This window comes from Moschus berezovskii, chromosome 6 (assembly GCF_049115385.1).
Source record: "Moschus berezovskii isolate FMDL1 chromosome 6, NW_MosBer_1.0, whole genome shotgun sequence".
Taxonomy (NCBI): domain Eukaryota; kingdom Metazoa; phylum Chordata; class Mammalia; order Artiodactyla; family Moschidae; genus Moschus; species Moschus berezovskii.
The window spans coordinates 76,944,918-76,957,556 of record NC_142465.1 but is presented as its reverse complement, the minus strand read 5'-3'; the positions used below and the strand labels follow the sequence as shown (position 1 = coordinate 76,957,556).

Below are 12,639 nucleotides of genomic sequence, written 5' to 3'. Positions count from 1 at the left end.
TTACTCTTTCCATACATCGCACCCTCTCCTCCCCTCTCCCCATGTCCACAAGTCTGTTCTCTATGTCTGTTTCTCCACTGCTGCCCTGTAAATAAATTCTTTAATACCATTTTTCTAGATTCTAAATATATACATTAGAATACAATATTTATATTTCTCTTTCTGACTAACTTCACTCTGTATAATAGGTTCTAGGCTCATCCACTTCATTAGAACTGACTCAGATGCATTCCTTTTTATGGCTGAGTAATATTCCATTGTGTATATGTACCACAACTTTATCCACTCATCTGTCAATGGACATCTAGGTTGCTTCCATGTTCTAGCTATTGTAAATAGTGCTGCAATGAACTCTTTTTCAATTTTGATTTCCTCAGGGTATATGCCTAGGAGTGGGATTTCTGGGTCATATGGTGGTTTTATTCGTAGTTTTTTAAGGAATCTCCATACCATCTTCCATAGTGACTGTATCAATTTACATTCCCACCAGCAGTGCAAGAGTGTTCCCTTTTCTCCACACCCTCTCCAGCATTTATTGTTTATAGACTTTTTGATGATGGCCGTTCTGATCAGTGTGAGGTGATATCTCATTGCAGTTTTTTGACTAGCATTTCTCTAATAATGAGGGATGTTGAGCATCTTTTCATGTGTTTGTTAGTCATCAGTATGTCTTCTTCAGAGAAATGTCTGTTTAGGTCTTTTTCCCACTTTTTGATTGGGTTGTTTTCCTGGTACTGAGTTGTATGAGCTGCTTGTATATTTTAGAAATTAATCCTTTGTCGGTTGTTTCATTTGTTATTATTTTCTTCCATTCTGAGGGTTGTCTTTTCACCTTGCTTATAGTTTCCTTTGCTGTGCAAAAGCTTTTAAGTTTAATAAGGTCCCATTGTTTACTTTTGTTTTTATTTCTGTTACTCTAGGAGGTGGGTCATACAGGATCTTGCTTTGATTTATGTCATTGAGTGTTCTGCCTATGTTTTCCTCTAAGAGTTTTATAGTTTTGGGTCTTACATTTAGATCTTTAATCGATTTTGAGTTTATCTTTGTGTTTGGTGTTAGGAAGTGTTCTAATTTCATTCTTTTACATGAAGCTGTCCAGTTTTCCCAGCACCATTTATTGAAGAGGATGTCTTTGTCCCACTGTATATTCTTGCCTCCTTTGTCAAAAATAAGGAACCCATAGGTGCCTGGGTTTATTTCTGGGCTTTCTATCTTCTTTCATTGGTCTATATTTCTGTTTTTGTGTCAGTACTATACTGTCTTAAATACAGGTATTTGAATTTGGTCTCACAGTGCTTTGCTGTGAGTGCTCAGTTAGCTTTTCATTGGAGGCACCCAGTTAGGAGGAAAAGGGGAGGATGAGGATCTGCTCACAGTGGGGGAGATGACTGAACAACAGTTTGAAGGGATGAACAGGAAATCATAGGCGTTGGGGAGAATTCTGTGGGGAAGGAACAGCACAGGCAAAGATACAGACATGTGGAAAATGTGATGTGTTAGAGCAAATATGTGTGCCTTGGTTTGTTTGGTATTGTTATCCCCACATCTAAAATTATGCCATCCCTCCATCGTGGATAAAAATGCAAGTTGACAATTATATAGTTTACATGTATCCATTCTTCATATGTAAGATTCCTTTGTGGCTTCCGTGGGAGAGGGAGGCGGTTGTGCCGATACTGAGGGCTAAAGGGACCCTCTGTCTTCCAAGGAGTGACAAGTTACCCCTGGCTTAGCATCCAGGTTAAGTCACTGGCCAGTGAACGAACACATCATCACTCCCTCACGCCTCTGGTCATCACTTCGGAGCTCAGGAAGCAATGGCAGCTGGCAGCTTCTTATAGGGAAACTTCTTATAGAGCTTCCAGGGAGGCTGTAGGGCAGGCACGCCTCTTGCTTTTGAGCATGCATGGTTTAATGCGAGAGTTTACAGTGTTTAGGCAGTGGGTACCATGGAAAAGTTCAGTGGTGCTGATGACATCTTCGAGTCATTGATTCAGCTCAGCACCCTTGAGCACCTATTATGTGTTTGACAGATTGACCTTGGGTAATAACTTTCTTCAGGCCTAGACTCATCCTCCCAGCTCCACTTGGCTTTGCTACCCTCACCTTCAACTTGCTGCACCCAATACCAAACCCATCATCTTCCTCCAGTGTGCCTTTCTTCCTGTATCCCCTGTCCCAGAGACATCACCACCAACCCAGGAAACCCCACTGTCTTCCTATTCCTCTCTAGTTTCCTCATAACTGAGATCTCTTCTTCTGAAATCCCTCAAGATTTGACTACTTCGTTCTTTGTTGCTCTTCTCCAGATGCAAAATCAGGTTTTCATTTCACATTCTTTTTTTTTTTTTAATCGAACTGTTACTACATCTGAGGCATGGAGCTCCATCCTGGGACTGTCCATGTCAGCATCACTGGCATCCTTCATCTTTCTAAGCTCACAGTCAAGGAGGGATGCAGACAAGTAAACAGACAGTTACAGCCTAAGGATGGTACAGACGCTGTGTTGGGAAGGGCCCCCGACCTCGTCATGGGTCTTCAGGGAAGGATTCCAGGAGCACCCAGTGGCCGACCTCAGAAGTGAAGGCTGGGTGAGAGAGAACCAGATGATGAATGGGGACTGTGAAGGCGAGGGAGGAGGAGGAAGGAGAGGACAGGGCTGGAATATGTGGGAGCAAGGATGGTGGGTCTTACCGCCATGTCCCCAGCATCCTGCCCATCACTTGGTGAGTACTCGGTGTTCAGTAAGTATAGAATAAGCAAATGCATGAGGATTTCCACATATGCAAAGGCCTAGGTGGAAAGAGTGCATGGGGGAAGGGAGAATTGGAAGACTTTCACGTGTCTGGAGCTTAGAACAGTGCTGGGGAGCCTCTGCACGGGAGTTGAGAGCTATGGGGCAGGTCATGTGACTCCCCCTGCTGAGCTGATGAAGTACGGACTGTTTATTGCACTGCTTACTATATGCCTTCATCTCTCCGCTTCTCTGTTCCAACCCCCGAGTCCCTGCTAACCTTCCTGCCCCAACACACTCTCAACACCTGCTGGGCTCCATTCAGTCTCTTATTATTCTCCCTGGATCATGTCCCCTCTTGCTTTGCTTCCTGTTTCAAGGGTAAAGCTTCCCCCAGCGCTTACCCATCCTTCTGACCCAGTCCAGATTCGCCTTTCATTTTCTTTAGTCTTCTGGAACCTTGTATTCTGTTGTAGCTGTTATCACATTCCACCTCCTGTTTTTATTTAATTGTGTTCATATTTAACTATTTAAGAGCTCCTTGAGATTGGGGCGGGAGGACGAGGTCCTTCTCATCTGTAGATTTCTCAGAGGTGCTCCTTCATTGCAGTGCATTCTCTTATTATCACCAGCACTGTGGTATCTATGGTAGTAGTTCTGCTGGGTTGAACTACGGCTTTGTGCCTGGCAGTCCCTCAAGAAGTCATCTCCACTGTCTGCTGTTATCCCACCTATGTTTGTTGTTGAGATGCAGCGAGTATTGTACTGCTTATCTCGTCTAATTGACCCAGTAGCCCCAAGGGGACTCTTCATTGTGCACAATGAAGAAGCAGTGCGGAGGTATAAGTGACATGTTCAAAGCTCCCTCCTTAGATGCTAGATCTGGGCTTCAGACCTATTTACATTTGAATCAGAAGCTTTGCCCTTGTGTGCTGCTGGTTTGCATTTTGGGTGCTGGCTCAGTGTGACAGTGGGCTGACTGAGATGGAATGATAAAGACCTTAGAAATATTACATGTGAGGGTGAGCTGATATTCAGTAGTGGGAGCCCCAGGTGATGCCACTGTGGCTCCCTGGCAGGTGGGGATGGACATGGAGGGGAACAAGCAGAAGACGGGATTTAGTGCTGTGCTTTGAGAGAAGTACTTGCCAGCTCCATACAGTCTAAAGACTCATCCTCTGGCCACGTGCTTCACTGAGGCCAGTACATCCAGGTGGTAAAGGTAAAGCATTGACCAAACTGTACACACGCTATGATTTTGGAAATCCAGATGCCCTAATAGCAGGTATGGTGGTTGGCTTGCATTGAGTGTCACCAATGATTTTACCCTCTCTGGTCCTTGGAGTTGCCCTGTCTCTGAAATCTTGAGGTTGGATTAGATGTCCTCTGTCATCTCTGACATCCTCCCCAGTCGGCACTGGCTAGGCAATATGCCTGGTTGACCTTCCCCATTGCTGGTGCAAGTTGGTTGTGCTTGTTGCTCAGTCACTTCAGTCGTGTCCAAATCTTTATGACCCTGTGGATTGTAACCCGCCAGGCTCCTCTGTCCACGGGATTTCCCAGGGGCAAGAATACTGGAGTGGGTAGCCATTCCCTTCTCTAGGGGATCTTCCTGACCCAGGAATTGAACCCACATCTGCTTCGCAGGAGAGTTATTTACCACTGAGCACTGGGGAACGCAAATATTACCAGTTGGTAAGAGCGGGTTTTTTGGCTGTAATTCAAAGGTTCTCCCTCATGACTCCTCCTCTCACTGCCCACAGGCGGAACCCCCTCCATTTCCACCTCATCGCCGACTCCATCGCCGAGCAGATCCTGGCAACGCTCTTCCAGACTTGGATGGTACCTGCGGTGCGTGTAGACTTCTACAACGCTGATGAGCTCAAGGTACTGGCGGGAAGGGGGTCATACTTTTCTTGTTTATGGTTTAGTAGACAGAAGCAAAGGCAGAAATCTCAACTCCCAACTGGAAATGTCCAGGTGTACCTGAGGGTTTTTGCCACTTGAAATTGATTTGATTATCTGAAGCATTAAAGTAACCACCTCTTTAGCGCAGAATACATGTTGGTCTATGCAATTCTGGCCACCAAGTCTTTCTGTGGAGGCTGGAGGCCTCGGGCCTGGTCTGTATCTAAAGGAGGCCCATGGCAGCTGATATCTAGAGAATTCGATTACCTGGTCAGGTCAGCACTGAACTCAGAGTGTGATGGCACTGGGTTTGAACTTGTGTCTGGTCATTTACTGGTCATAAGACACAAAGTCATACCTTGCTGGGTCTGATTTTTCATGAGTAGAAATGTGATTATAACACCAACTTTGTGGAGTAATGACTCAAATGAGAGGATATATGTGAGTGCACTTTAAAAGACTATGCTGAATAGGGACTTCCCTAGCAGTCCATTGGTTTAGACTCTGCGCTTCCACTGCAGGGGCCACAGGTCTGATCCCTGGTTGAGGAACTAAGATCCCTCATGCCATGTGGCACAGCCAAATAACCCCCACAAGATTAGGCTGAATAAATGTTGAGGATTATGTTGGGCCAGAAGGTTTCAACCAAATGAAGATCAATTGGCCATATCATTACCTTGCTTGAAATCCTGCCGTGGTACCACGTGGTCTGCATCAAGCTTGAGTTTCACAGTCTGATTAAAATGCCCTTCATATTCTGGCTCTAGACCCTTCTTCCAGTCTCGTCTCTGGCCGTTCCCGCAAATTCACTTATTACTTAGCTCTAAGAAACCACCTCTGGGCTCTCTGCCTCCTTCCTGTGATTGAGCCTTTCCTTCTATCTGACATGCCCTTCCAGCTAGCTTGTTACCACTCCACTCATCCTTCAGGACTCAGCTCCATGGCCACCTCCTCTGAGATCTTTCTGTGACTCCCTCAGGGAAGAGGAAGATCTTTTCTGTTCACTTGTCCAACTACTGCTTTAGTTCAGAATCTTCTTAATGAGGGACGGGGCTGGGAACACGTCTTGTTCTTTTCTGTATTTCTGGCGCATTGGTTGTTATCCTGTGCTGCTAGTGGATTTTACAAATTGCTGTTATTAGTGGAACACATAACTTTGCAGAAATTGTGGCTGCTCCATCTCCAGTCACCTTGGGAAGGGCTAAACACCTAGGCATGAGGCTGATTTTAGCAAATTGCTTGTTCTAAACCTCATAAAGCCATTATCTTTTCATTTCAGAGCCATAACACTTTAAATAGATCACCGAGATGCCGGCCAGAGTTTCTGATTTTCCCATATTTCAGGCTCTGAGGTTGATCGAGATGTTGAGAATTTAGCGTTTGGGGATTGTCGTGGCAATTTGTGTGCCATTCCAATCTATTCTGAGCTAAAATTGATTAACACTCTTAAAAGGGGAAAAACAAAATTTAGCAAATTGCTGCACTAATTAAGGTGAAAGCAAGCCACTCTGTCTCCCAGGGTCTGAGCCCCAACACCCTGGGGAAGAGCTGCGGGAGGGGAGGAGCTGTGTCTGGCACAGAAGGCTGCTTCTTCTGTCTTAGTGTGGCTCCAAGTCTGTGCTTGGTGTAAGCCTGGACCACCCCTGCTTTTTAAGAGAACGTGGAGTGGTTGAAAAAACCCCAACTTCATATCCTGTCTTGCCACTAAAGAGCTGCCTGACTTGGGTTTGAGCCGTGAAAAGTGAAAAGTGAAAGTGTTAGTCAATCAGTTGTGTCCGACTCTTTGCAACCCCGTGGACTGATATAACCCCGCCAGGCTCCTCTGTCCATGGAATTCTCCAGGCAAGAATACTGGAGTGGGTAGCCATTCCTTTCTCCAGGGGATCTTCCTGGCCCAAGGATCAAACCCCAGTCTCCCACATCACGGGCAGATTCTTTACCTCTGAGCCAAATGGGTAGGACACTGCCAGACACAGAGGAAGATACTGTGTATTAAATAAAATAACTCACGTGAAGGCCCAGCAGTGCCTGAGATGCAGCAGGTTCTTGACAGTCCCTTATTCCCCTTTGTAGCCATGGCAATGTAGGATTAAAATGCTCTTAATTGTATGGCCTGCAGGGAAATCCCCAGGCCATTGGGAGGTTGGAAGGTAAGGCACTGTGGCCTGTAACCTGCCCTTGGGAACGCCAAGATTTTCTGAGGGTCCTGGAAGAAAGGAGGCAGGTGAGATTGGGAAAGACTGGAGTTCTGACTCCATCATACCCACGTGAATCCAAGTATCCATTATTTTTACACGCTGTTTTTTTATTTTGGCCACACTGGGTCTCTGTTGTTTCATTGCCTTCTCTAAGTGCAGCGAGCAGGGGCGACTCTTTGTTGGGGTGCATGGGCTTCTCATTGCGGTGGCTTCTCTCGTTATGGAGCATGGGCTCTAGAGTGTGGGCTCCATAGTTGTGGCACAAGGGCTTAGCTGCTCCACGGCATGTGGAATCTTCCCAGCCTGGAGATCAAACCCATGTCCACTACATTGGGAGGTAGATTCTTAACCACTAGACCACTAGGGAAGCCTGCACACTGGATTTTTATCCATTTGAAGATGGCATGACTTAAAAAATAAGAATTAAAAAGAAAATTGCCACGTGATGTATTCTGAAGGATATGGTCTCCAGAGTGCTGCCCTTGACCCTGCCTTCTACCGATGACTGCAACGCAAAGTCCCTCCCACCTGCATTTTATTTCCTTACCACTTAAACATCTATCACCCACAGTCCTGTATCCCTTGAGGCAAGTAGTCACAATCCAGTAAGGACAATGAGTATGAGGCATTTCGTAAAATGTAATTTTTCCATAATTCATGAGAACGGTCATAATAATTTATGCATAATTCTGCTCGACAAACCTAAATCACGATCTGCCCACTCTCCCAATCTGAGCCTTCCTTACATCTAGCACCACCATCTACTTAGCTGCTCATCCAGAACTAAAAGTCTGCCTTCAGTGGGTCCCTTTCCCTCTCTCTCTATCTGGCCATTCGAGGTCCAAGCTTGTCTGCATCTCCCCTGACACTATCATAGTCTAAGCACGTGAGATTTTTCCCCAGACAAATCTCTTCCCTCCTTATCTGCCTACATCTCCTTTACTGAATCTATTCTTCATCAGTAACATAAATCAACTTACCCACAGGAAAGCCCAACCGCCATCCCTGTCCTCTGTGTAAAACCTTTGATGGTTTCCTCGTGCTTTTAGGATGAAGAGTACAATCCTTAACTGAGATGTATTTCTGGCTCCTGCCTCCTTCCAACTTCTTCTAGTACTGTTAGCACAACTGCTCACCTGCTTAAATTTTCCAGGCTACTCTGCTCCTTCCCTTCTGCTGGGGGCCTTTGCATAAGTTATTTCTTCTGTCTGTTGTAGTTGGAATCTGTTCTTTCCCCATCGCTAATTAATTCCCCGTTATTTTTGCTGAACCTCTATGTACTTGAGGAAACCTTCTCTGCTTTCATCATCTCATAGGGGTTTCTTTGTTATATCTTCTTGGAGGATCACATACGTTTCTTCTGTAAACTCACCACTGAGTGTAAACTTTCATGCCTTTGTGTGATGAGTGGGTAAATGTCTACCTTCCCTCAAGTGTAGTGTCCAAAAGAGCTAGGCTTCTGTTTTTTTTCACTCTTGTATCCCTACCACCTGGCATGATACCTGGCCTGTGAGAATGTTTGCTAAATGAATACACAGTAAACTCAGTGCTGGGTGCCTAAGAGACAGACGCAAAGTCATTAAGAAAGGCTTTCAGTTTGTTTTTTTTTTTAATTGGAGTATAGTTGATTTGGAATGTTGTGTTAATTTCTGCTGTACAGCAAAGTAATTCAATTATACGTGTGTGTGTGTGTATGAACGTGTGTATTGAAGTAGGAAATGGCAACTCATTCCAGTATTCTTGCCTGGAAAATTACAGGACAGAGGAACCTGGCAGGCTACAGTCCGTGGGTTTGTGAAGAGTCAGATGCAACTGAGCATATATTAATATATATATGCATTCTTTTTTATATTCTTTTCCATTATGGTTTATCATAGGATGTTGAACATAGTTCCCTGTGGTTTACAGTAGGATCCTGTGATTTATCCATTCTCTATACATGGCAACCCACTCCAGTGTTCTTGCCTGGAGAATCCCAGGGACAGGGGAGACTGGTGGCCTGCCGCCTATGGGGTCACACAGAGTCGGACACGACTGAAGTGACTTAGCAGCAGCAGCAGCATGCGTAAAATAGTTTGCATCTGATCCCAAATTCCCAATCCGTCGCTCCCCCAACCCTCTCCCCCTTGGCAACCAGTCTGTTCTCTGTGTCCATAATTCTGTTTCTGTTTCATACATTTGTTCATTTGTGTCATATTTTAGATTCCACATATAAATGATATTTGGTGCCTATTTGTCTGACTAACTTTACTTAGTGTGATAATCTCTAGTTGCCTTGATGTTGCTGCAAATGGAATCATCGCCCTCTTAATGGCTGAGTAGTATTCCAATCTGTATATGTTCCACATCTTTGTCCATTCATCTGTCAATGGACATTAGATTGAGGGAGGAGTTCTGGATCACTGTCAGGACTTACCACATTCCTGAGACCCATTGTACCTGAGGGCACTGACAGCCAGCAAGGTGTTTGTCTACCAGTGACCCTGCAGTAATGTAGATAAAACAGCTCCATCTGTACCAACCCACCTTAATCCCAAGAGCAGCCATGGGGCAGACGCCTTTCCATGACAGGTAAACCAAGAAGGGGATGTATTGAGACACCATCCATCAGATGATGTTAGAGGAGGGACAGAGGATGATGTGGAATCGTGCTGATTTTGCACTTGCATCCAGGAAACATGTCGGATGGTACCCACAGCAGACACATAAGACAGCCTCTGCCGATATGACTGAGAAATCGTTTTATATAGCCGTTGGAAATGGCATTTCTCAGAAATACTCCTGTGGGGCCCTTATTCTGTCTGCTAGTGCTGGAGAATGGACAGATAGGGGAAAGGAAATTATGAAGGATCAGTGTGTGATTAGAAACAAGCTGTGAGAAATTCGCGCTGGACTGGTACACTTCTCTCCATAATGACCAGTTAGTGCAGGTTTGCAAACGGTGATCTCTCAGCATGCTCGTCCCTGTGGCCCGTGAAACGCTCATTGGTCTTTCTGATTTTTTGTGGTTCCCTCATTTCCGGCTTTCTAGTTCCCAGATCCACAGGCTCCCAGGACTGAGTGCCTCCACATCCACTCAGGACACGGAGCCCCTGTCACCAGGGGAGGGAGCAGCAGGATGGAGACCCTGACTTCTTTTTGCGTGGAGCTTTGCAGCTGGTGGCGTGCATCACTCACGTCTTGGGACAACCATGTGGGGTGGAAAGAGGAGCTTCATTACTTCCATCTCACAGGCAATTTGTAAACTGAAGCACAGAGGTGAAGGATATTTCCCTGAGATTAGGCAGTGAATAAATGCCAAGACTGCTGTTTGATTTTTCTCCTTTCCAAATGAAACGGTGTGAGATCCGGGGTCATGTAACTCAGCAGACATGGAGGTGGGATGGATCTGAAGAAAAGGAGGGGAATGTGGACTGCCACCTGACTGGGGGATGAGGTTGCCACTGTTGACTTGCACTTGAACTCAGAATTCCATGTTCAGTGACTTTGAACCCCATATGCTATGGTGTGTGTTAGTCACTCATTGATGTTCGACTCTTTGCGACCCCATAGACTGTAGCTTGCCAGGTTCCTCTGTCCGTGGAATTCTCCAGGAGAGAATATTGGAGTGGGTAGGTAGCCATTCTCCTGTCCAGGAGATCTTCTTAACCCAGGGATCGAACCCACATCTCCTGCATTGCAGGCAGATTCTTTACTGTCTGAGCCACCAGGGAAGCCCAGGCTACAGTGTAACCTCTGCTATGTATGGAACAATTTCTTTCTTATGTTCATGGTTTTTACATGGAATGCTCACCATAACTCTGTGGACTGATTCTATTATGATCCCCATTTTACAGATGAGGAAACTGAGGATTAAGGAGATAAAATAACTAACCCCCAAACACATGCATAGCTAGTATGTGGCAGTTGTTGCTGTTTAGTTGCTGAGTCATATCCAACTCTTTTGTGACCCCCATGGACTGTAGCGCACCAGGCTGCTCAGTCCAGGGGATTTCTGAGGCAAGAATACTGGAGTGGGTTGCCATTTTCTCCTCTAGATGATATTCCCAACCCAGGGATCGAACCCACATCTCCTGCATTGGCAGGGGGATTCTTCACCACTGAGCCACCTGGGAGGCCCAGTGCATGGCAGAGCCAGGAATAAAACCCAGAACTGACCCCACAGTCCGTATTCTCTCTCCTCTGTTCTGGTTCCTTCACTGTGGCCTATTTTTAAGCTAAGATACCACAACTGTGTCTAGACAAAGGTCCTCTGAGCTCTTGTTGCTGTTCTTTTTCTGGTTGTTCCTGAAGAACAAATGTGTTAAGCATGACTCCTCCATTTAAAGGCCTGCGGGGAGCAGCCTTCCTGCTGTGGAAGAAAGTGTGTCTTACTAATGATGCTGCTGAGAGCTGGGATGGCCCCATCCCTGCCGTCCAGGGATCACTAAACTAAGCACTCCTCACTCTGGACAGTTTGTCTTAAATCAGCAAAATATTTGCCAGTGTTCAGATGAGGCCCTGAATACCCTGCCTTTGATCTTGCCCCTGGTTGGCCCAGGAAGTCACCCCTGGCCTCCACTAGGGGATAATCCAGAGCTCAGGAAAGGAAGTGGCTGGGGCAGGGGCTGTTTCATGAGGCCCCTGTCTCGCTGGGAGCCCTCATTTATCTCCTTTTCTCTTAGACCTGATGCCTGCTCATTACCAGCAACAGAAAGATGATGAAGTAGGATTTTTAGGACCATGGTTACAGAAAATGTTGATGGTTGACTCTAAAAATTGGCTTCCTACTCACATTCAATTGCCTTTGTGCTGGTCCCTATGGAGTATTGTAGAGGTTCTCTTTAGATAAGCGCTGTCTTTCAGCATCTGCTGTCCTCTGGGAGACAGACTTCTGTTGTTCCTCTTCCTGGGGCAGGTGGAGACACGACTGCCTGACTCATCTGTTTCCTAGGAAGCTATGCCTCCTGAGTGATGGGCATTTTCACTCAGCAGGGATTGATAATGACATGAACTCATAGAGTCTCGGGGTTAAAAAGCTCAATACTCGTAGCTATATTTTTGACAAATGAGGCCCCGTGGCGGAGGGTTAAGCAGATTGACCAGACTCTCACATAGGATTCTTTCCAATCAGTCCTCTTCCTCAAATTGGATTCAGGTTGTATGATCTCGGGGCCTGGGTTATAGTTCAGGGGGACCACACACTTGGCAATGGCCAAGCTTCCAGCGCAGTGACAAAATACCCCCATGGGCTAGAGCAGTTCTGATTAGACTTGACCTGCAGAGGAAGGCCCAACTCCCCCAGACGTGTCTTTCTCATGGAGGGTAGGATATGTTCAGAGATGCCCTGCAGAAGAATGAGAAATGAAACAAGGGATGTTTGGTCTTCAGAATTACCTTGTCCAGCATCACTAATTATATGGTAACGAGGAGAATGATCATCTTTCAAAGTTGGTGGCTCTGGGTCCCTTTTATTGGTGAAGAAATGCAGTTAAATGAGGTCTTATAGTGGAAAGCATGGTGCCTTACACATAGCAAGTCCTCAGCCATCTCACCTTATCCTCTGCCACCCTCTTCTCCTTTTGCGACCATGGAATTGCAAAGATTCAGACAGAACTTAGTGACTGAACAGCACCAACAAAGGCCCTCAGCAGATTCTGTAGCCTTCCCTTCCTCTTTGGTGTATTTGAAGATGGCTGTGATTAACCTCTTAAATCTTCTCTTTTCCAAACCCGCCACTTCAGTACACCTTCTCTTCCCCTTCATCAAAGAAACAGGTGACTGCTGACCACTCCTCAGAGGGTGTATGTTTTAGATTGC

At 45.9% G+C, this 12,639-nt stretch overlaps 1 protein-coding gene across 6 annotated transcripts in view; it reads left to right on the top strand.

The window, feature by feature from the left end:
- LARGE1 (LARGE xylosyl- and glucuronyltransferase 1) overlaps positions 1–12,639 on the top strand; it is a 612,983-nt gene that overhangs the window by 313,468 nt on the left and 286,876 nt on the right. For all 6 annotated transcript variants that reach the window (XM_055396700.2, XM_088837172.1, XM_055396699.2 and 3 more), the window contains exon 5: positions 4,498–4,621. In XM_055396700.2, coding sequence (XP_055252675.1) covers positions 4,498–4,621 — 124 coding nt within the window. The remainder of the gene's footprint in view (positions 1–4,497; positions 4,622–12,639) is intronic.